This window comes from Copadichromis virginalis, linkage group LG23 (genome assembly GCF_057382275.1).
Source record: "Copadichromis virginalis isolate Kocher_CV1m ecotype Utaka linkage group LG23, C_Virginalis_male_GT1.1, whole genome shotgun sequence".
NCBI lineage: Eukaryota > Metazoa > Chordata > Actinopteri > Cichliformes > Cichlidae > Copadichromis > Copadichromis virginalis.
In genome coordinates this window covers 9874749-9899572 of record NC_140639.1, presented here as the reverse complement: position 1 = coordinate 9899572, position 24824 = coordinate 9874749, and the positions used below count along the sequence as shown (strand labels likewise).

Below are 24824 nucleotides of genomic sequence, written 5' to 3'. Positions count from 1 at the left end.
TTTGGCGCTCTCCTCGGGAAGAGCGTATGTAACGAAACGCAGCTCATGAATAAATGTTTAGATCAAGCACTTCACAACAGCGCACGAGGAGAACTCTCACCGAAGAGTGTGAATCGGACAGTTTCTCAGGCGGCCAGTCCTTGTCCCTGTCTCGGTCTTGGTCCCGGTCTCTGCTCTTGTCACGTGACCTGTGGCGGTTGCTCTGGTGACTTGAAGACCTGGAGGACTTTTGGATGACCGTATCCACGCCTTCACTGGAAACCTGTGACACAGAGCACGGAGGTATAATTTACTCATCCAATCACATTTCACACTCATGACTAGGACAGCAGTGCACAATGTTTAGGGCAACATAAAACACTCACATAATCTGCTAAACTGTTTTTATTTATGAAGTTAATTTATATTCTTTCCAACTGGCCTAAGCACTCATTTCTAACAGTTTTTTCTACTTCTGGTTCTGCATGATGTCAGAGAGAATAGGCAATCCCTGCACCTTCTGTTTTTGAGTAGCAGCCAATCAGTAGAAAGGTACCTGAGAGGAAAAGAGAGCTAAAATTGTGCTTTTTAGACAGCTAATCAACTTAAATAAGGATTATTTTGAACTGTGAGTCATGCAAAAGCTACTCTATCAGAGTCTGAGCTGGAAATGAGCGTCTTCAGTAAACAGATTTCTGTGTTTCATGTTACCCTTTACATGCGCTCATTCATCACAGACATAAATGTGAAGTTACATCTGATAACCTGCGTTGTTACTTATTGATCTCCAGTGCAGTGAAGAAGAAATAAAAAGAAAACGGACAAAAAACATGCATCAGAAGCCAAACCCCAATGTGTTTGCTGATCTGAGGAAGAGAAGAGAACACTCCACTCGTTTCTGATAAATAAAAGATGTTTTCTGAGCGTAATTCAAACGCAGTTCAAATGATATCCTCTTCATGCAGTAAATGCCGTTTTCCACCGACTCCGAGTCTGACTGCCTGATTCCTCCTCCTGGCCAGATTGCATTTATTTGTGCTCTGTCATCAGCATGTAACCCCCCCTCCCCGAATCTGAGCAAACTGTCACTTATAAATAGAAACGCAAAGGGAAGAAAGAGCCTCAAACACCTGTTTCATGCTGAACCACCACTGCCACAGAGCTGGCAGCTAGTTTAACACGCCAAAATGTGGTCGCTTTTATATTAAGCAAGTACCATCGTAGCTCCACCATCACTTTGTGATCTTTGCTCTGTAATAAAGTCACGGGTTTAGGTGCACATAGAGAAATTGATCAAATGCCTCTGCATGATGCCGGTAAGCAGTAAAGCTTTGTGAAAACAAGCACGCAAACTCCTGAAACCGTGTGTGCTCAGCTAAAGCCTGAGCGCTCTCGTCCATCCTCAGCTCATAAGCAGAGACATGCTGTTAGGGCCATGGCTGAAATCACTGGCGAGTGATCAGAAGCACAAAAATGACCCGTCAGATCCATCCTTTTAAACCGATTGCAGTCAAGTGCATGCTTTTCTTCAAAGTGGGAGCTTTTTTTTTCTCGAATAGATGGATCCAGCTGGTTTATTGATTCATTCACTCAACTCACCACCAGGAAAACCAGGCTTAAAAATCACACATTAAAACAGTGTTGACCAATGCTGTTAAAGCATGCAATGTTAGATGGGTGACACAGAGGCAGGAGGTGAGTAGGATAGTGTAAAACAGCATGTACCATGGGAGAGGACACTACAGGGAGGACTCTCACAGAGGAACTATGCTTTATGTTATTCTTTGGGCTAAACAGAGGGAAAAGACATTTCTTGATGACAGGAGGCCTTCCATCAGGGACTTCCATCTGTAATTACAGAGGCACATGACTGGTGGTAGAGGTAAACATGATGCACATGACAACAACAACAACAACAATAAATGGTTTTATATTTCTGTAAAGGTGCCGATGAGGCTCATAGATGGGAAAACACTGCATCCACATGTGGGCGTAAGTCCTCAGACGTACTTCACACACAACATACCATCTGAGATTTCTTCTTTTTCTTCTTTATTGCTCTGAAGAAACCCTGCTTCTCCTTTTCTTTGGAAGGCTCAGAGGCACTCAAGACTACAGTATCTGGGCCAGTCCTGAAATAAAAACAAAGAGTAATGAGCGTGATGTCTCGGCTAAAAAGTTTTAACTCCCAGTAAGAATTTCTGTTAAAAATGCCACGTCATGTGGCCGGTGTGAAATTAAATCTGACGGTATACTGTTCTGACAGCGCCACAGACAGCGAAGAGAATAAACGCTGCTGTTCTTTTGGTGTGAAACTATTTTCGGTCGTGGTTAGAAGATATAATTACCAGGGGTCAAACGCCGGCTGTCGTTTGGAGTGATTCGCCAAACTGCCGCCGTCGCCAGACAAGCCCGAGCCCCGACTCTGACCCCGGCTGTCGTGGAAGGAATTGTCTGGCCGGGGAGACGGGACTGTTCAACAAACACAACAAATGGGTTAATTTACGTCCAATATACAGAGAAATAAACACATAAACACAGGTCATTAGATGTCATAATTCTAGCTCTGACCCAAACATATATCTAAAGTTTAGGCGGGTAATACAAATAAATTAAGATTAAAACATAACTCGAGATTTCCAAAGATACACAACAAAAAACAGGGAATATAATTTAAAAAAGCTGCAAGTAAATAGAAATTTATACCATAACTAACAGTGCTGTAGACTTTAACAGCTGTGACATGTTGGCTTGGCTGCAACATGCCGTGTAAACATCGGAAATTGATTGGCACACGCAAAAGACCTCAGCGAACTGAAAATGTAACAGACTGCAATTGTATCAAATTTGTGCATTTCGCTAATGCGATCGATGGTGTTCTGTTTCGATTAGATGTTTTACTTTTCTCTCTTTTGACCTTCCTCTTCCTTTCAATAAAAGCAACCCAATTTTCTTCGGGGCCAACCTTCGGGATCAATAAAGTTTATTGAATTGAATTGAATTGAAAGTGTTCCTCAAGATTTTTCTCCAAGTACGACTTGACACACCAGTGCAAACAACAATGGCGCCCACAAAGGCTCCTGTGCAGTTCCATAAGTTAGACTTTAAAGCAAATTCATACACTAAAGTAATCGTGTGTCAAACTCAAAGTTTTAAACATTGGCCGCCCCCAAAAATGCTAAAGAAGCGAATATAAAAATACCCTGATGGAGTTTTTGCGTCCCTCGTATTATGGAAATGGACTAATGCCAAACAATGCACAAATTTCCATATGGTTTAACTCATTTTCAGCAAACCAGATATTATTCCATTTTAATGCTAATGCACAGGTGTAGCATCTTGAATGAGTTACGTGTGTAGAGCAGCAACGGTTAGCAACAACTATGGCGAAGTCCTGTTCAGACCACAGACTGTATAAATGTGAAGCAAAGAAGTGCTTATTATTGCATCCTTTCTGCTTGTAAAAAGAAGTTTGGCCGTACTGAAGTCTATGAGGAAAAAACAGCCCTTTGGATCTTTACTGCGCTTGGTCTAAATTCCATTTTTGTCTAATACAAAATAATTTTGCAAGTCATGGTCCCTTTTAGGAGGATTAAGCCGGGTAACATTACCAGGAGGGCAATAACGCTCAGCTTAAGGCTTTGCAAAGGGACGCTCTTCAATTTTCAGTGGAAGATTCTGCAGTGCCCAAAGGCAACCACATTCAGAAACACGCTTGAAGAGTCTGCATCACACTTTTGTCCCCAACAATCACAAAATCATCCCAAAGCTGAAGTGACTCCCTGAGATATCTAAAGGAGAGCGTCCAGTTGACCGTAGCGGTGGTACATGCAGTCTTTGCTAGCTCACGGTGTGCTCACCACCTACTACATTTCGCCCTGTTTGGCTCACTGTAATTTCACCTTCTTCCTCAAGATTATACTCCAGTTGAAATGTCACTATTGTGATACAATGGAGCCAGTCCTCATGTCTGAATAGCCACACATGGCTTGGTCTTAAAATAGCTGCTGCCTCAAGGACACTACTTTAAAGAGGAAGTTGAACACATTAGCATCAGATGTTCTTTCCATTATAGCATACTGTGCACTCCAAAACAGTGGCAAGCACATCTTTTAATAAGTTATCTCAGTCAGTCTGCGTTACTGTCAAAACTCTTAAGCCTGCTTTCAGCAGCTTCCTGACATATTGTAATTAGGTTTGAGTAAAAAGTTCCAGGACGGGCTTAAAAGAATGAAACACGATTCCTTTTGATCAGTCTCCTGTTGATCATCCTCTTGTGCACCACTGGATCATTTTCAGTGCTGCTATTATTTTTTAGATCTCTGTCTCCTTGTACTTCTGCAGTGTGTGCTGAATCTCCTCCAACATGTCAAAACTGTGATCCTTTAACTTGATTTTAATTTTTGGAAAGTGGACAAAACCACAGCGAGGCAAATCTGGTGGAAATGGCTGCAAACTGCTTAGCTGTCGCTGGAAACCCAGCTCTCATCGCCAGCGGTTATCTTGTGAAATTCCAGTCGGTTTGAAACACAAGTTTTATGCTCTCTTCTCAAGTTTGAGGTGTGTGGTGAAATAGCCGAGTGCACAGTGGAAGCGGTAAGAACAGAACTTCCAGAGAGTGGGCTAAAAATAGCAGCTGTCTGGACATGCCCGCGAAGATGACCTCGAACTGGAGATCAGCCAAATTTAATTTAGGTAAGGCTTTTGATTTTGAACGGGCCCACTGCCCGACCGTTTTAATCAACTGCTATGAAATCTACAGACATTAGAGGATGAAGATCACCGAGTCTGGTGATAAGATGGCTATTTTTAGTTTTGAGTAAAACAGCTGTATTTCTCTCTAACTTAGTGTAGACATCTCAAGAATCTGCAATAATATAATAATTCTCTATATAGAAGCAGCTGATCAGTGATTAGTAAAAAATAATATTCCCTCTAGTGATGTGTCTGGAGTTAATCTTCCCCCCTTACTGCAGCAATGAAAGCGAGAAAGCCACAGCCATAAATATCACTCCTGATTAAACCAACCTCTGTAGAAGCTGCCCACCCGCCTTGGCATGGATTCGCTGTAGATGTTGCGGTTCTCTTTGGAAGAACCCCCATCTTCTGTTTGCTGGTCATGATATAAGCCAACCTGAGTCACAACAGAGAAACTTATGACATAAAATCTCCGAGGCTGCCTGCTTTGCATGCCTCTCTGTCTGAAACGATACCTTTATTTACCTGAAGGGACAGAAAAATAAGGTGGGGGCGTATTGATTTATGATTGGCCGTTATAATAAAACATCTGTGCGGGCTATAAATGTAGCCCAGAACTGAAATGCGATGCGATGACGAGCTCGACTGCACTACCATAAGAAGTCACATTAGAGGGAAGCAAAGCACACAGAGAAAATGAAGAGGCATCTGATGCAGGAGAGACAGAGAAAAAAGAGAAAGAGAGAGCAGTTCATGACAGCAGTATCCACCCACATCCGCGCGCTCGGAAGACTGGATGTGGGTGGGGAATGGTGGGTGCAGGCAGAATGTCGGACCTCGCTTTTTTTCCGCTGTGTGTGAAAAGATGCGGTGTTGTCCCTTGTGGAGTCCCTTATTGGAGGTCTGCTGTGGGTGACCTCAGTGGGTGCCTGTTCGTTCTGTTAATGGAGACATGATGAAGCATGAAGTGAGCTCAGCATTGCAGCACATACAAATACACACACGGTATATATATACTATATGTGTGTATACAGTATATATAAATATACGGGTAGCATGATTCACTGCATGTCCTAAAAAGAAAGCCACACTCTTAGCACCTCAAATGTTCACAGATGAAGCTGCAGCTATGCTAATCCTGCCTTTCCAATTCATTATAAACCTGGGACACAAGATCTGGCTGAGAACCTAAACACACACCATGTTTTCAGACGCCACCAGAATAAGTCCTGGCTGCGTCACTGGACAAACTGAGACTGAGGCAGAGCCGTCCAACAAAACCTGGTGTAGGCATTTGTTATGATTACATTCTGAAGGCTTTCCCTAAAGCTGGAGAGTTTTGATGTGGGCTGAGGACTGACCCTGCTCATGTCTTCTTCTCTGGAGGAGCCCCCAGAGTGGCGAGGCAGTGTGCGGTGCTGCAGCTGTGGGGACAGGAGCTGGAGGCTGCTGGCTCTGGTGGGTATTCCCTGCCCGACCAACAGTCCCTCGTCTCCCCCGTGCGTCCTCTGGTGATCCCTCCGTACGTACATGGAGTGGCGGTGTGGCCTCTGCTGGGAGGAGAAGGGGCTGGTGTATCCCTGACCATAAGACAGAGGGTCATGTGGGGCAGAGAGAGAATGGGAATGGCTCCTTTCACTCTCCCCGGGATCCAGGGAGTCTGGTGACTTGGACTCCTCTGAAGTTTTATGGCGGGTGGAGGAGCGCCTGTAGGAGGAGTCCAGAGTGTTGCTCTCTCTCTCTGAGCGCATGCTTCCTCGGCCACCTGTGCCAGGTCCCAGCCTCTCCACTCGGCGGGCCGCTGGGCTGCCCGGAGCTGTGAGGTCGAGGCAGCTGGAAGGAAAATAGCGAGACGTGGGTTCATCTGCATAAAGATGCACATCATTTAAGTTCCCCACTGACTTGGCATCGCTAAGCGTGCCATAGCTCTTGGACAAGTTCAGGTAGGCAAACTTAGAGGAGGATGGCGTGGAGCTGTGGGACTCCATGTAGTTGTGTCGGCTGTGTTTGTCCCCTGACTGAAGCGTGTTGGTCTTCCCTTCTACAAAAGAGTGGCGGTTCTGCTGTGAGCGGAAGTTGGATTTGAGGTACTTCGCCCCTGGGCCATCTGACACCTTGGACCCCAAGTTCATCTCAAAGTCGCCCTTGGACTTGGTCTCACCGGGGCTGAGCAGATGAGGCAGGTTGCTGCTGGCCAGGTCCATGCTGCAGGCGGTGGAGTGGTTGAAGATCTGCGGCTGGTAGTTCTTAGGATGCAGTGTGGGGCTGAGGTTGATGGCTGCAGACATGTTGCCGTTGAGAAAGCTGTCGTTGTTGGGGTGGAGGTCTTCATGTCGGGGTAAGCTGGAGCACTCTCTGCTGCTGGAGCGGTGGCTTCCTGAGCTCTTTCCCCCATGGCTCCTAAGGAAAAGCAGAGACAAAAACATGTAATAATGAACTCAGTGGCAGCAAAGGTACCACTTACTGCATTTAATAAGGAAAGGTGTTCCACAGGGATCAATTGCAAGGCCCCTGTTCTTCCCAATACATATGAATGACATGAAACCTGCAGTTTATTATGAGCTTTTTTCTGTGTGTCGATGATACAGTGTCGTTGACACAGTGGATTTTTTAGTAAAGTAGAGTGGATGTTAACCCTTTAAAGCTGGTCGGAGCGGGCACGCTCCGTTTTGCGTAACTTTTTTAAAATCCCGGTAGCACTGCAACCACGTAAGCTAGCGCAATAATTTTTTTTGCATATGAAACCGGAGGAGTTGTACTTGCATCTCATGCCATCAGCTTGTCCTAGGTTACAGTTTCCGTCCACATATGGCTTTGCAAAAACTGCATAAAAAACACTTGCAGCAACAAAAACATAATATTCCAAAAACATGCTTTGCAAATCCGACCAGCTGTTTGTAACACTTCCTACTCGATCAGCGCGAACTATCGCATGTCCGCCATGACCTGCCCGAAACCGGAAGTGACGTCATTTTGCGGAAATGTAGTTTTGTACCATCAGGGCCTTATGAGCCTATACTGGTGTTTTTAAAAGTTATGTTTGACTTTATGACTTTCTGTGTCGTTTCTGGGATGCTTAGGACTCATATTGCACTGCTGGAAATAGTTTAATTTGATGCATATGCTGTTTTTTTGCAAATTTGCATTATAATATTTATTTTCATTTTTCCTGCAGTGTATAAAAATTGGTGTATTTCAAAAATAAAACTATGAAGACACTTAAAATAAATTCCCTGTGGTGGGAAACTATTTTGTGCAACTTTTTGTATTTACAGTTTTGAGGGATAAGCCTCTTAAATTTCTCTAACTAGAAATATATGTTAAAAAAAACAAAAATGATTTTCAAATATTTTGTAGTTTATTGCACTTTTTTGCAATTTATGTAATTACTGTGCACTTAATGCAGACATATTATTAAAATTTGGGCTATAATGGTTGTATTGATGTATATCAACTTAAAATACTCCCAAAAATGGCTCTACAGCATGTAAAAATATAATATAAGCTCTGGCGGACTTGGTTCTATGGTAGGTCTTAAAGGGTTAAGTATATAGCTAAAAGAGTCTCACTTGATGCTGTCACATTATATTGTCACTCAGTGACTATCATGGCCAAACACTGCAATAGAAATTTTAAAAACATCAGCTATTTATTTTTATTTATTGGATGAGGTTTGGTGTAAGTGCAGGGTGATGAAAGAATATGAGTAGCATAAAGTACATCAAAACCTCCCAAAAGACTAGATATAAAAATCTTAATTCACTGTTGTCTTGGTAATATGAACAGCAAAGAAAAATGAAGTGATGAAAAGTATCCAAAAACAAGGTCTTTATTTCAATATGTAAATAGCGTTAGTTAAAATTTAGGAAACAAAAGTGCACTGAGATGCAGAATAATTACAGACTGAACCAGACAGACAATATATGAATTATCCTGAAATATTCTGTCAAATGTTGCTGGATGGTGGCTGCTGATTAAAAACATCTGGCAGCATTTGTTCATGAAACGACCCATTAATACATCTACACTGGCAAGCTTTCCCCAAATATAGTGCTCACTGCTGACCTGCTGGGGGTAGTGTTGTCTCCGTGGTGAGGTTTTCTCTTAGAGGAGCGTACAGGTGTGGGTGTGGGTGGCCCAGGCCGCTCCACCATCCGCAGGGTCTGGAAGGCGTGGTGGTTCAGGCTCTGCTCTGTGAGAAAGCGCTCGGTGGGGTTCAGGAGCAGCATGTTCTAAACCACAAACCACACAGATGGAGCCCGTGAGCGCTGAAGACACCCCGAACATGCAGACCTCTCAAACAAACTGAAACAGTCGTGCTACTATGAATCATCGCCATTATCATAAAAGTCAAGCTGCTGCCGCATTTAATTGTGTCTCACAGTCACCAAACGAGCCAAACAATGATGTGAAATGTGATTTGTGACATTTGCTTTTTCTTACCCAAATAATGTATTTAATAGTCTCTCTGAACTCACTTTAATGTATGAACAAACTCAAACTGAAATCTGGATGCAGCTTTGTTTTTGAATAACACAAATATACAGTGGAAGCTACATTTTGGGTCAACATCAGAAGCTCTTTGGTAGCCGTGCAGCTCAGCATTAACGATTAGCAAACAAACGTTATTAAATTGTATCTGAACTCAACACAAAAAAGCCCGATTAGTTCTTAGAGAGACGCCTGTCCTTGCTTAAGTCAGTCCTGAGATGGCATCATCATCATCATGTTAGCGGTGAGTCATTATCTGCTGGGAAAAGCGCAAGAGCACAAGCACAGCCTACATTCTTGACATGGAGCTCCTGTTTACAGTGTAGACACAGCAATAACAGCAGTGGAACCAGGATATGAGCTGAGAGATGCCGAAGCAGGGAGGAGGCACCGTGCAGTCACGACGTAAACACCGTGATAATGATGCAACTATCAGATGTCTAGTTTATGAAAATTATTGTGGTTAACTGGACGTTTTCACGATACTCTGAAAACAGACAAAAGTTAAGAATAAAACCATTAAAGTCGCTCGGCTCGCCTCACCTTCAGCAGGTCGAGCAGGGCTGCGTCGATGATTCCCAGGTATCTCCGCTCCAAGGTTTGAGGGTGACTCACAGTAGGAAACTGCAACATTAGCAGAGACAGTGGATAATGGTACAGTCAAAAAACTTTCATGTCATAAATAAGAAAATACTCCATATAGTTCCACTTGTCCACAACTTCAAGCAGTTGCTCTATGCCCCACATGTGGATAACCACCTTGATGATAACCACCATAAATAAGTGGAAAATAAGACGCTTTTACTAAACAACAGCATCAAATGTCCTTAGTGATCGATCGTCAGTATGAGAGTATCCTGAGGTTAAAGTGTCTTCCTCTTTTAGAGACCTGACCATATCAAATGTTAATAATGCTATTTACAATGGGGGAAGTAATTATTTGAACCCTTGCTGAATTTGTAAGTTTGGTCACTTACACAAAAACACGAAGAGCCTCTGATTTTTATGGTGGTTTCATTTTAATGGACAGAGACAAAATCATGGAATGAATGGAATCAAAGGTTATCAGTTATCAGACTTATGGTTGTTTCTTAGATTAAAATACATGGGGTTTTAGTAGGCAGCACAGTGGTGCAGTGGTTAGCACTACTGCCTCAGGTTCTGGGTTTGAATCCACTGACCGCCTGAGGCCTCTGTGTGTGGCGGTTGCATGTTCATCCTTGTCTGTGTGGGTTTTAGATTAACTGGCGACTCTAAAGTGGTTTCACTGTAGGTGTGAAGTGGATCAGAGGAAGATGGATGAATGTATGGATGGAATTATAGTTGAGTTGTACCATCCCTCCCTGAAAAATGATTGCCCCCCTTTTGCTCCCCTGTCAGTGTCACTGAACTGGAGTATTGTTAATCCAGCAGGGGATCAAAGTATAAACAGCACCAGTGGTGTAACGTAACAAGTACTTCACTGAAGTACAGTTCTGATGTACTTGTCGTTTTTTTAAAGGTATTTTTATGCTATACTTTCTTCTACTCCCCTGTATTTTCAACACCACTATACATATTGTCCCTTGTACTCCAACCTATTTATTTTAAAGCTTTACTTATTTATTATATTGCATATTTTAAAATATAAAACTGCTAACGTATCATGCTGTTATAACAGATACAGCCACCCAGGAGTATTTCAATTCAATTAATCTCCAGCTGCAACACTATGGTGTGCAGCATTATTTAATCAGAACTAAGATCACTTGCATATTAAATATTTTTATTTTAGACACCTTCATCGTATTTTAAATTAAACCTTCCTGTTATTACTTGAATGTCTTTATCATCTTTACTTCAGTAAAGAGTCTAAATACATGAAAGTTAAAATATAGTTAAAATATGATTGTTTCTGAAGTAAGTTTTCATGTCGGAGAGCACAAGACTTCTGGAACAATGTCCTTTAGACAGATGAGAACAAAATCAATATGTTTGGCTAAAATGCACAGCACCATGTTTGCAGAAAACCACTACCTCATAAAAACTATCAGGCATGGTAAATGGCCTGTATTTGTACAGCGCTTTACTTAGTCCCTAAGGACCCCAAAGCGCTTTACACTACATTCAGTCATTCACCCATTGATGATGGCAAGCTACATTGTAGCCACAGCTGCCCTGGGGCGCACTGACAGAGGCGAGGCTGCCAGACACTGACGCCACTGGGCCCTCTGACCACCCCCAGTAGGCAACAGGTGAAGTGTCTTGCCCAAGGACACAACGACAGAGACTGTCGGAACCGGGGCTCGAACCGGCAACCTTCCGATTACAAGACGAACTGCCAACTCTTGAGCCACGATGATGATGATGGTGAAGGGGTGATGATTTGGGCTCGTTTAGCACCCACAAGCTCTGGGTACCTTATGGTCAGTGAGTCGCACATGAACTCCTCTGTATACCAAAGTATTCTAGAGTCAAATGTGAGGCCATCTGTCCCACAGCTAAAGCCTGGCACAAACTGAGTCACACAACAGGAACACGATTCCAAGCAAGATTCATGGAAATGGAATGGTCCAATCAAAGGCCATGTGCTGTGTCTGGACCTTAACAGAGCGGATGCGTGTAAACCTAAAAGAACTGAAGCAATGTTGTCAAGAAGGATAAAAATCCTCCACAGTGACACTAATTACTTCACCTTATTGCTAATAAAGGTAGCTGACAAGCTATCAGTACATAGGGCTGCACATGACCCAGTGTTTTCTTCACCAATTCACACTCTGCCTCATTCTTGGTCCCCTGAATGCTACCCAATAAAAAAGAAACTCCTGAAATTGTAGCCCTATCTTGTGAGTTCTTGTTACCTTATATTTTAATATCGGTGTTGTTGTCGAACATCGTTTACTTGTTGTCTCCTGTGACAGGTTTGTTTGTATCTCTGTATAATCGGATTTGGTATTGAAGAAATCTTTTTCTAAGCTTGATTGGAAAATCCTGTAACCATGACAATGCTTTGGTGAACTCTTTTAGAAATGCCCAAATACACAACTTGTGATTTCAACCACGTGCAAATCCTCCATTGTCAACCTTTCATTTCTAATAGAATTTTTCCTCTGAATATTTTGAATTTGCCGTTTGCAGGCGGAAAAAAAGAGTCCAGAAGCCGTTCTTTTTACATCACACATTTCTGAGTGTTACAGAAAAGCACATCGTAGGTGGGAAACGTGATGAAACAACCATCAAGCGTCCTCTGTTCACTCAAAAGTGTCGTGTGGTTTCTTGTTGGTCTGATTTATTTTAATAAAAACAGCATGCGTGTTTCCATCAAACACTATTTCTCCCCTCTCGTGGTGTTAATAGGATGATCTGACTGTGAGCGATAATGTGCAGGGATCAGCGAAGTTTGCAGGATCTCATTTAAATGACAACAAGCACATAAATGTGGAGGTAGAGCTCGTTTTTTTTCCCCTTGAGCAAGTACTAACAATAGCAGGCGCTATTTTTTTTTTTTAAGAAACAGACACGGCCAACGTGTGCCTGTCTTTACCGGAGCAAGGATTTTACTGAGGAACAACAACTTGGGTGTTTAAGAGGTGGATAGAAGCTGAAAATTCAAGGTGTAGACCGTAAAGCGTTTCGCTTATTATGCAGCTTAATCAAGAAGTGGTCTTATCACTGGGTATTCACTGCCAGGCATTCACAGAGGGGGAGTTTGCTAACTAATAATTAAATCCTGGGTTGTGGGCAGTGAGGCGAAGGGAAGGACGACCCAGGTCTGCTGCACCACCAGCCTGCCACAGAAGACTTATCACAGCCTTCCTTCACAGTGCATACAGGATACATGATACACGATGAGTCATTGTGATCCAGTCAGTCACGGCACAGCAAACTCAGCCAGAAAAAGAAGAAGAAGAAGGAGAAGAGAGTGTACAGAGAAAATAAATAAGGGAAGAAGAAACAGAGGAGGAGGAGGCCTTAAGAGACAGCAAGGAGAGAGAGGAAAGAAAAGCAGTGATAAGAGCAGCATGGAGGGATGGGTCAGCAGAGTATGGGGGGGGGGGCCTGAAGTTACCCTCAGCCCGTGGAAGCGAGGGTTGTTATAGAAGAGCTTCATCTGCTCTGGTGGCAGGGGTCCCAGCACTTTCTGGATGGTAAAGAGCTGGTCGATCTCGCTCTCTCCCGGGAACAGCGGCTGCCCGTCACTCAGCTCTCCTAAGATGCAGCCCACTGACCACATGTCCACCGCCTTCCCGTAAGGAGCCCTGAGACCGCAGATTTAAGAGGGTGGTGAGAGGCCACGCATAATGAGAGCTAATAAGAATTTATGTCAGTGTGGTGACTGGACAGAGCTTAAAGGGAAAACGTAAAAAAATAGCAGGCGTACCCGAGCAGGAGCTCCGGAGACCGGTACCATCTAGTGGCCACATACTCGGTGTAATTGGCGTCAGTCCCCTCAGAGAGATTACGTGCAAAGCCTGGCAAGAGAAGACAGAGAAAGCAATAGGATATGATGAGGAGCTTTTAGTTATGCTCCACATGCTGAGAAACCTAAAAATGAATTTCAGCTGAATGTCTCTCTGGACGCTCATTATGCTTTAAAGCTTTGACTTACAAAGTAGTTTGTAAAGTTAGGTCAGAGACGACGCCAGATGTGATCTTTTTTTCCTGAACACTTTGACAGCAGCAGATCCTGCCTTTTGAATTCTTCAGCTGATTAATGTGAGACGCTTTTTTGGCTGCACAAGCATCGAAGCACACCTTTAGAGCCTCTAGCTCTCTTACATACATATAGACACGTTCCAGTTTAATATTCATGTTGGTATGTTTTATTGCCAATTACTCACATAACCAACAGATACAGGGTGACTGCATCTTCAACATTTTTTGCAGCTTGTCTGCACTTTGGCACTCGTGCATTTAGCTTATTCAGTTATTTTAACTGTTTTAGTTTGTTTTCCTATCAATTTGATTACAGTTTTCAAGAACGGTACTCAACATGCTGGGAAATAAGTTTATTTCCAATCAATCTGAGTTTTTTTTTTAAATAATATGACTGTTACTGTATATTAAAATAGCTGCCTTCTAGGATTTCTAATTATGATCAAATAATATTAAAAAGTATCCTAATTGAAAGAGACTTCTTCATTCTACATTATATATGGTGCAATGGAAATTTATTAGACCCCCACCAAATGTGAGGTTTATACCACAGCTGTCCTAAATTAACAGTATTAGTAATTACCAAAATGGTTTTTGTGCTGGTATCACTAGTATGCACAAGCCTTTTAATCAAAAGGATTCTCTTACTGCTAAAATGTAATTATTGTTGTCATCCATGCATTTTCTAATTCAATGTTTTTCAAAAAGAAGAAAAAATAGTAAAAAACATTTTTAATTTATTGATTAAGATGCCAAATTATAGTTATTTACTTCCTGGAGACAAAAACTCATTTAAGCGGTTGAGTCTTATGCTTGATTAATTCCAGTGAAATTTTTATTCAAATTAGATCCAGTGTGCTCATTCAGATTAGAGTATAAAAACATGAAGTTGGTCATTTTTACCGTTTATTTTTCATGACAGCTGGCATATAGATATATATATAAAAACACCCAGCACGCCCCTGCGGGCAGTTTATCCTTCAAGCTCGGGTCCTCTACCAGAGGCCTGGGAGCTTGAGGGTCCTGCGCAGTATCTTAGCTGTTCCCAGGACTGCGCTCTTCTGGACAGAGATCTCCGATGTTGTTCCCGGGATCTGCTGGAGCCACTCGCCTAGCTTGGGAGTCACCGCACCTAGTGCTCCGGTTACCACGGGGACCACCGTTACCTTCACCCTCCACATCCTTTCGAGCTCTTCTCTGAGCCCTTGGTATTTCTCCAGCTTCTCGTGTTCCTTCTTCCTGATATTGCTGTCATTCGGAACCGCTACATCGATCACTACGGCCGTCTTCTTCTGTTTGTCTACCACCACTATGTCCGGTTGGTTAGCCACCACCATTTTGTCCGTCTGTATCTGGAAGTCCCACAGGATCTTAGCTCGGTCATTCTCCACCACCCTTGGGGGCATCTCCCATTTTGACCTCGGGACTTCCAGGTTATACTCGGCACAGATGTTCCTGTACACTATGCCGGCCACTTGGTTATGGCGTTCCATGTATGCCTTGCCTGCTAGCATCTTGCACCCTGCTGTTATGTGCTGGATTGTCTCTGGGGCATCTTTACACAGCCTGCACCTGGGGTCTTGCCTGGTGTGATAGACCCCAGCCTCTATGGATCTTGTGCTCAGAGCTTGTTCTTGTGCTGCCATGATTAGTGCCTCTGTGCTGTCTTTCAGTCCAGCTTTGTCCAGCCACTGGTAGGATTTCTGGATAATAGCCACCTCCTCTATCTGCCGGTGGTACATACCGTGCAGGGGCCTGTCCTTCCATGATGGTTCCTCGTCTCCCTCCTCTTTCTTGGGTTTCTGCTGCCTGAGGTATTCACTGAGCACTCGGTCAGTTGGGGCCATCTTCATGATGTATTCTTGGATGTTCGTTGTCTCATCCTGGACTGTGGTGCTGACACTCACCAGTCCCCGGCCCCCTTCCTTCCGCTTAGCGTACAGCCTCAGGGTGCTGGACTTGGGGTGAAACCCTCCATGCATGGTAAGGGGCTTTCTTGTCTATATGTCAGTGGCTTCTATCTCCTCCTTTGGCCAGCCTATTACCCCAGCAGGGTACCTGATCACGGGCAGGGCGTGATCAGCTGACTCCTCAGGACTTGCCTGACCCTCTGAAGGTACTTGGTGGTTGCAGCTTTTCTAGCGGCCTCTTCATGGTTCCCATTTGCCTGCGGGATCCCCAGGTACTTGTAACTGTCCTCTATGTCTGCAATGTTGCCTTCTGGTAGTTCAATCCCCTCAGTTCTGACTACCTTCCCTCTCTTTGTTACCATCCGACTACACTTCTCCAGTCCGAACGACATTCCAATGTCATTGCTGTATAGCCTGGTAGTGTGGATCAGTGAATCGATGTCTCGTTCACTCTTGGCATACAGCTTGATGTCATCCATGTACAGGAGGTGGCTGACAACTGCTCCGTTCCGTAGTCGGTATTCGTAGCCAGTCTTGTTAATGATCTCACTGAGGGGGTTCAGGCCTATGCAGAACAGCAGTGGGGACAGAGCATCTCCTTGGTAGATCCCGCACTTGATGGTGACTTGTGCTAGTCACTTCTGCATATATATATATATATATATATATATGTGTGTGTGTGTGTGTGTGTGTGTGTGTGTGTGTGTGTGTGTGTGTGTGTGTGTGTGTGTATATATATGTGTGTGTGTGTGTGTGTGTGTGTGTGTGTGTGTGTATATAGATAGATAGATAGATGGATAGATAGATAGATGAATAGATAGACAGCATATTTATAGTGTTTTTATATTGCCTGTGAAACCCTTTGAACCTTTACATGATATTAGGTTAAACAAGTTTAAACAAGGAGAAACTTTTCCCTCACAATTGGACATTTACTACATTAACCCAGCCATTCATTTCCAGTTTCTCAGAGCTCCAACTCCCCGATCAAAACAACACACAGTGAAAGTGACTGCGCGCGGCAAGACTCGGTCTGAAACGTAAACCTTCACAGCGGAGTCTGTTTGGCCCGTGTCTCTTCTCTCAATGCCTTTGGCTGACACAGAGCAAACAGCAGGTCTTCAGTCTCTCACACCAGATTGCCTGTGTGATTCTGGCCACGCCATGTTTTACGTTTCCCCCTGCTTCTGTTGTGGCGCCGCCAGACTGAGCTGAAGCATGATTATGCTCTTGTTGCCCAACACATTTCATTAATTGAGATGAAAGAAGAATGACCAGCCGCAGAGAGGGGAGGCGCACACACCGCTTTAGATAACCGGATGAAGCCTGCCTGCTGCACTCCTGAAGCACTGGTTTCAGCCAAATATAGTATCTGTTGAAAACACTCCTTTTACATCACAGCTCTGACTGTTTGAGCACCTTTCTTACAGCGCGAGGATCGAATAGAGGGGCTCACCGAAGTCACATAACTTGAGGACGTCATCGGAGCTGATGAGAAGGTTTTCTGGCTTTATGTCTGAGGAGGAAGAACACAGATGGAGAGTAAGCTGGAGAGGGGCATCATTATCATCATCGCTATTACATCACTTCCATCAGTTTCTGCCACCACACATTCATCTGTTTCATTGAGAGAGCGATTTGAATGATTACCCTTCAGAGAAATGGAATTTCATCAGCAAAAATGCACAGATTGGGGGGAAAAAAACTATAACCCATACACTGAATCCCTCGATAACATTGTCATATGGGTGCCTGGATATACTACAGGCCATTTGGATGCCTGCTCTGTTGCTCTCAGTGTGCCAAAAGCTCACATGGGCCATCTGGTTTCCTGCTCTGCTGCCACTGATTCACCAAAAGCTCTTCTAGTGAACAGTACATCGCTTAGTTATAATGCTGATAGATATAATGCTGAAGATGCTATGATATCATGGGGATTGACCAGGATTGATAGGTATGGAATGAGTATATTAGAGGCACAGCTCAGGCTGAGCGGGTTTGAGACAAAGTTATAGTTTGAGATGTTTGAACATGTGCAGAGGAGGGACAGTGGATGCAATGGGCAAAGGATGTTGAATAGGGAGCTGCCAGACAGGAGGAAAAGAGGAAACTCAGAGGAAGTTCATGGATGAGGATATGCACAGGGTTGGTGTGACAGAGGAGGATGCTAGGGACAGGGCGAGATGGAGGTAGATGATCCACTGTGGTGACCTCTAAAGGGAGCAGCCAAAAGAAAAAGATGAAACTATGAAGCTAAACAGATAGAAAGTGAGCCTATTCTGACCAAACACCTGTCTCACATAGTGATACGAACCATGAAGCTGGACCCAAAAATATTTAGATGTTACAGAGAGTATGATGTATCCCATAATATTGATGCTCAAAGTTTTAACAATTCTCAAATGTATTTTATATCAGTCTTCTGTATTTAAAAACATAGGAGGACTGAACAAATTAAAAAACACCAAATTGTGATGCACTTGGAAAATATTCATAGTAAGAAGGTAAAATTTTACATGATGCATCAAAGCTCCTTTTGGCGGCTCTCTTCTTAATGAGTAAGGTGACCATATCACAACAAACTGAACGTGGGACAAAGTGAGACGTGTTAATAATACTGAGAGGTAGTCAAATATATTACATTTAAATGCAACATTTCCAACTCTCTTGCTAATAAAAGATCTTTAGCCGTCTTTGGGTTTCAGTAAAGATGCATCCATACTCTCATACATGTTTTTTTGCACCATATCTTACAATTTTAGCCATTTTTAACCAATTATGAGACAGAAATATTGTATCACTTCACACCACATTTTCAGTCAAAATTTGGGATACTGTCTCAAGATGTGGGAAAGGAGGACAAGTAATAAAAGTGCTGTGCAGTCTCACATAAAGAGCACTATCAGCATACCCTATTCACAAGGGGTTGCCACAGATTTTTACACCAGATGCAACCCCAAAGGTATTTGTGTCTTCTCATGGGCTCAAACCAGGGACCTTTTGCTTGTTAGACACACATGTAAATCACTACACTATGGAAACCAGGTGATTCTGAAGGGCTCGTGTGGGAAATTTTCTCCAGTTTGGTGGATTTTATATGGAATGACCATGTTTTTTCTCCAGTGTAAGCAAAATAATGCTGCATTTGTCTTCCTGCTCTGGGGGCCTCTCCTCTATCGTACTAACACTCTGTACGCTATGTTCAGGTCAAGAAAAACGCCTTACCTCGGTGAACAATGTCATGCTTATGGCACCAGTGAATTGCTTTGATTAGCTGGAAGATGTAGCTGCGCGCTTTTTCACTCGGCACACCGTTTGGTAACTCCTCGAGCAGTTCGAGCATATTCTAAAAGAGAGAGGGAAAAAGACACAGTTGAAGAAATCAAAGCTGAGCTCTTTATTATCATGAGGGATTTGGGGGTTTAGCGAACGAATTCTAGGTTTAACCCTGAGTTTTCAGCATCGGGAGGACCCGTCCAGACCTGACCACCTCTGGTGCAGGTTGTATTTGAGGTAAGAGATCGACATGCTTTTTAAAGTGTGACAAAAGTCTGTTTTTTTTTCTGTTGGAGAAAAATGGTTCATATTTGAGAAACAATACCTATTTTTTAATTATCTATTTTGTGAATAGAAGGTTCATTAAGTGAGAACAATGCGTTGACTGCTTCGGGCTGCCATTTCTGAAGCTGTAATGCGTTTAATAGCTCTGGTCTAAAGTATTTTATTTTGAAGACGAGGACTTTTTTCTGCTTTTTACCTGATTTTGTGAGCAATTTTAAACAATTATAATGTTGAATAGAACTTAATTTAGTGATAAGCTAAGCCTCATATTTGCTGGCCAACTTGAAATTTGGATTTTGAGCAACTTACAGGTTTGAATGATGTTTCTTCTGGTTGTTCTTTACTTGTACCTTTACTAGTCCTACACATTCAGACCAGGTGTTTTAATACCACAGTGCTCTACAGCCTTTCCCTATCACACAAACTCGCCCGCTGCTGCTTTGGCTGCTGCAGCTCTGTTGCTTTCAGCCTCTATTATGTGTTTAACCTCTTTGTATTTTTTCAAATATTATAGTTTGCTGTTATTTTGGAAAATATCCTGCTCTGTTGCCAGTATACCTCCCTGTGTTTGTCATTCGTCATATGCTGCCAATGTTATCTCTTTCACAGCGAGGTTGGGAAAACCCTGGATTGAATTATTGAGCTGATAACCACCTTCATTCATCGTTCTGTTGATGTTACGGTAAGTGAAGCCAGAAGAAGAGAAGAGTGTGCTGAACTTGTTCTGCTACAGGCGACGGGTGAGAGTAACACCAGAGTCAGCGCAGGTATCGGCCTGTGGAGGAAACCTACCTTCTCCACATATTCGAAAACAAGGTACAGCTTCCCTCTTCGGCGGAAGGCTTCTTTCAGCTCAACAATATTCTCCTGCTTGAGCGTGCGGAGCATTTTGAGCTCCCGCAGGGTCGTTTCTTTGACCTCTTCATTTTCTGCGTGGAGGTGAGACAGACAGGAAATGAGGATCACACTGAGCTGCCATGTTGTGATAGATATGGGATGCAGCAGGCCAGTAGAAATAAAGGACGAGGACAGCCTGCATTACAATAGAAATCATAAGTGCTCTCTGATGAGGCCTGCCCATCGGGAGCGAAGAGCCCTCTTACCTTCGCTGTCCTTGAATTTCTTAATGGCCACAATTTCATTGGTGTCCTGCAGCAAAAACACAGAAATCAATCCTGTCATTGCATCACGACAGTGGAAAAACACAACAGTGAGGCTGACTCAAATCATGAATATTAGTGTTACTGCTGCTGCCTTTACTACTGCGTTCAGTAGTGAGAATAACACATTTTTGCATTCAGCTGTGGGGACTGTGGCTGAAAGTATATAAATTATTTAATCAGCAACACAAACAGATGTTCAAGTCCAAATCTACAAAAAGCATGCCTAATTAAATATCAGTAGCATTCACGTTAGCATGCAGGATGGGGATATTGCTTTGAACCTGAAACTGTGTTTCAAGCAGCAACTTTGAAGCTGGAAAAAAGTGAGAACGGACATCTGAACGTTTGCGAGGAAAGCTGCAAAATCGACATGACTTTTTACACATCCAAGGATGGAGCAGTCAAGACCAGTTTTGTTATTTCCCACAAAAATTATAAACCAAAGTAAGTGAGCCAATCTCTGCTGGGGAGTTTATTAGAGTGTTTGGTCAACTTTCCTGAGCTGATATGCCCTGAGAAAAAAAGAAGTGTTTGACAATGAGCCGATGGCTACTCGGCTCTGGATGAGAGTTGTGATATCTGCCCAGTTACTCATCTTTGTAAGCGGGATGAAGACAGAGTTGGAGATTTTGGAGGAGCTGGCAGCAATGCACTCAGTGAAAGGGACAGGGAATGATTTGTTCATGGAGGTAAGTGCTTGCTTGGAAAGGCTTGAGCTGAAATGGGAAAAACTGGACTTTGTCCAAATCTGACACGGAAGAATGGTGGACTTTTGAAAAAGATACAAGATCAAGTGACTAAAAAGAACCCAGAAGTGAAATAAGCATTTATATTCTTATACACCGGGAGCTGTTTTGTATGCCAGTGCTAAAGATTAGAAGATGTTCTCTTTGGATCTACCATCATATGTGAACCAACATTCTCAGTGATGAAGTTTAACAAATCCAGATACCCTGTCCTGTCTGACATTGACTCTGACTTTAAGCTAGATATCTCTCACTTGATAAAACTGAACTGTTGTGGACCAGGACTCCACAACAGTCCATTCCTCATGTGCCCCCTTGGGAAAATTAATTGCCCAAGTCTGCCATAGACCCTCATATTAAAATACACACCTCAACCAATTAAATGAACATTGGTATAGCTTGATAGAGGCCAGTTTCTTTCTTTGTGATAACCTTTGCCTTCAATGTTCTTTAATGCATATTATCTGATAGTTATTTCTACAAACAGCCCATCTGAAAACTTATGAAGTTGCATGCAAGCTTTAAGACACCCTCAACTTTCTCAGACAGAAACAGGAACTGGTAATCAGCATCTTCAGAGATTTATACCGCTATCAGATCATGATGCCAGTATAAAGGTATAAAGAGTTTGTCAATCATTAATGGAAATTTGCTCCATTATCACCAACAATTCCTTAAATGCTACCATTTGCCTTAATTTTTATCTTCATTTTGGTCTTTAATATCAGAATTGATAACAAAAACATTAAAAAACTAAATAATGTGTGAAGCATGTTTCAAAAACTGTGTCCAAACCCATCAATTCTCTTCATTACTCTAACAGTCCTGGTATAATCACAAAGATCTCCTTCACTGGTGCATGCGGTTTCCTGCATATGGGACATAAAAAAGGTCCTACACCTTCACAAATTGAGGTTAGTACACCTGCATCAGCGCAGACTCAAGGTAGGAGGGCTCTGTAACCTACTTTAAAGGGGAAGATTTGTTGGTTTGGAGCAGCACTTAATGTAGCGGGTTGAGAGTGTGCAGGGAGATGTTGTAGAGGCCAGACTGGAAAATGGGCCATTCGGTCTATGATAGTCTGCACCGTGCTAACTGAGCTTGTTAGCACCCAAAAACAGAAAAACAAGTTGCAAAAAGGCTCACATGGGGCTCAGGACATCCAGAAAGGGTCACGATGTGGATCTGAGAGGTTACAATGTTATTTAATCTGATTATATGTATCTAATCTCAAATTACACCAAGTTTCCTAGTTGAAATGTAAGCAAATGAAATCAATAAACAGGATTCATATACAAGAGTACTTACTTGAGTGATTAATAAGCGAGACATTTGTCTATTTTGAGATGACCATATCCTCATGAGAACCAGCCTATACATTTATGTCCTCTTAATGGACATTTGGTTTTGGTCTGTATCTTTTGACTTATTTGAGCTATCCTATTAACCACCGTTGAAGTCAAAAGAAGACATCCTGGCCAAGGACATCTCATGTGTTTGGGTGGCCTCTTTTAGCTGCAAATAGGCAAGACATCACAAAAAATTTAACTGAAAAATACTTGTTTCCTCGGTTCTCAGGAGGATATTGGGCATATCAACTTTCTGTGATGTCAGAAAAAGCATTTAGAGCTGCGCAAAATCTGAGCTTTTAGATCACAGTGATTACTTGTACAGACACTGACCTAATTATTCAAACTCTGGCCATGCTTTATATGAACAGTCTCCATTTTAACAGCATATATATGACAGAAAATAAAGAAAAGCAGAGAAGGTCCATAGAAAAATTGTAAATGGATCATTATCTGCAGCTCTAGTGCGATGGGCAAATCAAACGCTCGATGACTAGGCTTTGCTTTGTAATAAGGGGTCATACCATAGAAAAAACTGGGAGAATGAGTCACTGTTGAAGTGCAGCACAAACAGAACCAGTGTACCTGCAAAACTTTAAAGCTCAATAATTCTAAAAAGCATCTGTGTTATTTGTTAAAAGGTATAAGGTACAAAATTATCAACAATAAGTGGAGCAGAAGAAGAAATTCGGAACTCATCAACGGCAAGATACTTCTTGTCATCCCTTCAGGAAGTTCTCTGCGAGAGAGACACCCCGCCACTAGCCCCGTTTTTTGACATGTCCTAGTTAGGCCTGGTATTTCTGCCTATGGCTCAGAGCTGTGCTCCAGTTCCCCCCCACCCCTCCTTCAGAAAGCCAAAGGCAGCGTCGCACCACTACAGCATGGATCAGAGCGAACAGCCAGCACTCCTGCCAGCATCGAGAAATGCAAGATGACTCACAGCGGGGTCAGAGCACGCCAGCCTGAGTGAAGGAAGACGGCGAGCAGCAGAGACTAAACAACCTTTCTCAACCTTGATCACTAATGGAGGAAATTAGACCTGATCAGAAGCTACACATTCAGTTCAAAACATCAGGACGCAGAAAATCAGAAGCTTAAACTGCATGCAGGGATGGACAGATGGTGAAAGTCTGGACCGATGCCACTGTTTAAAACAATCTGCTGATTCTAATGTGGGACATTTTTTTGGGTTTGTTTTCCTTTAGATTTTGATTGTTGTATATTTCCGCTTTCATGACAGCGAAACGAAAAAGATCTTCTTCATCACTCAACTCTCATATAAATAAGGAACCTGGATTGAAGATAAAGTGAGCAATTACTTTAAAGGACACAGCAGATACACATCGTCAAAGTCTCACCAGCTTGCAGTTATTTTTAACCAGCACAAAAAAACTACATACATAAACCAGCAAATAACTCCAATAAGACGGTCATCACATGAATCATATAAAGTACATCCCCTAACTTTGAAATCATAAATATCGAAAAGTAGAAAAAAAACTCTCTGAAGCTGCAAGTTTAAAGATCAGCCATCAAAGATGTGGACCAAGGCCAGAACCTGCCCACCAAATGGTCTAATTTGGTTTATTGGATGCCTTTGCAAAATACACTGCTACTCTTTATCTGGTGATGTTGCCATTACACACAGGAAGTGTGAAAAATCGATGGAAAATTACAAGTATTTCTAGAGCTAAAGAAACTGTTTGGATCGCGAAAAATTTGTGAAGGTTTCTGGCCTTGCCTCTGTGAGCAGTACATCAAAAAGCAAGGTATGCAGTGACAACAAGCTCACTGAATGTGGAAAACTAAGACCACATCTACATGCCCAAGTGCACTGAGTTGCTTTCATGTGTATGGTTGATGAGATATTTGGATTAGTAAGAAGTTGAGCAGGTGGCCTGTGAGTGTATAAGTCAGAAAATAAGGGGGAAAAAAGCACCTTAGGGCCACTTTAAAATGACGTGTGGCCTGTTTATTTGATCTGTAGGTGTTTCAGTTGATTTTACTTCTTGTCTCACCTCAGTTCCACCCAGAGACCACTGCCCATTTCCCCCCCAAAACAACCTTTGAAAACAGCATTGTTGACATCTCTGATAATATAAAATGTTTTTCTGCACTCTCTGACACGGACACAGCAGCGTGCCAGTAAACACACACTTGCCACAGCAGAGGGAAGAAGCGCTGTATCGCACCAGCCCGAGGTCTCAGAAGTGGGTCCTCAAAGAGAACACTCCCATCATCTCCACCTCCGCAGAAAAACACCTAAACCACCCGGCGAATGACTGCAAA

General features: G+C 42.8%; 1 protein-coding gene across 4 annotated transcripts in view; it reads right to left on the bottom strand.

Moving 5' to 3' along the window:
• The window catches only part of LOC146680289 (cyclin-dependent kinase-like 5), a 53341-nt gene that overhangs the window by 3593 nt on the left and 24924 nt on the right, over positions 1-24824 (bottom strand). For 2 of the 4 annotated variants that reach the window (XM_085449536.1, XM_085449537.1), the window contains exons 4-18: positions 20378-20423; positions 20067-20203; positions 18939-19059; positions 17170-17229; positions 13529-13619; positions 13217-13406; positions 9712-9792; positions 8743-8909; positions 6039-7077; positions 5514-5615; positions 5008-5113; positions 2328-2451; positions 2006-2111; positions 1705-1827; positions 101-262 (exon numbers count right to left, since the gene is read on the bottom strand). In XM_085449536.1, the coding sequence (XP_085305662.1) occupies positions 101-262; positions 1705-1827; positions 2006-2111; positions 2328-2451; positions 5008-5113; positions 5514-5615; positions 6039-7077; positions 8743-8909; positions 9712-9792; positions 13217-13406; positions 13529-13619; positions 17170-17229; positions 18939-19059; positions 20067-20203; positions 20378-20423 (2655 nt within the window). The remainder of the gene's footprint in view (positions 1-100; positions 263-1704; positions 1828-2005; positions 2112-2327; positions 2452-5007; positions 5114-5513; positions 5616-6038; positions 7078-8742; positions 8910-9711; positions 9793-13216; positions 13407-13528; positions 13620-17169; positions 17230-18938; positions 19060-20066; positions 20204-20377; positions 20424-24824) is intronic. The other 2 variants (XM_085449539.1, XM_085449538.1) reach the window with 2 other exon arrangements.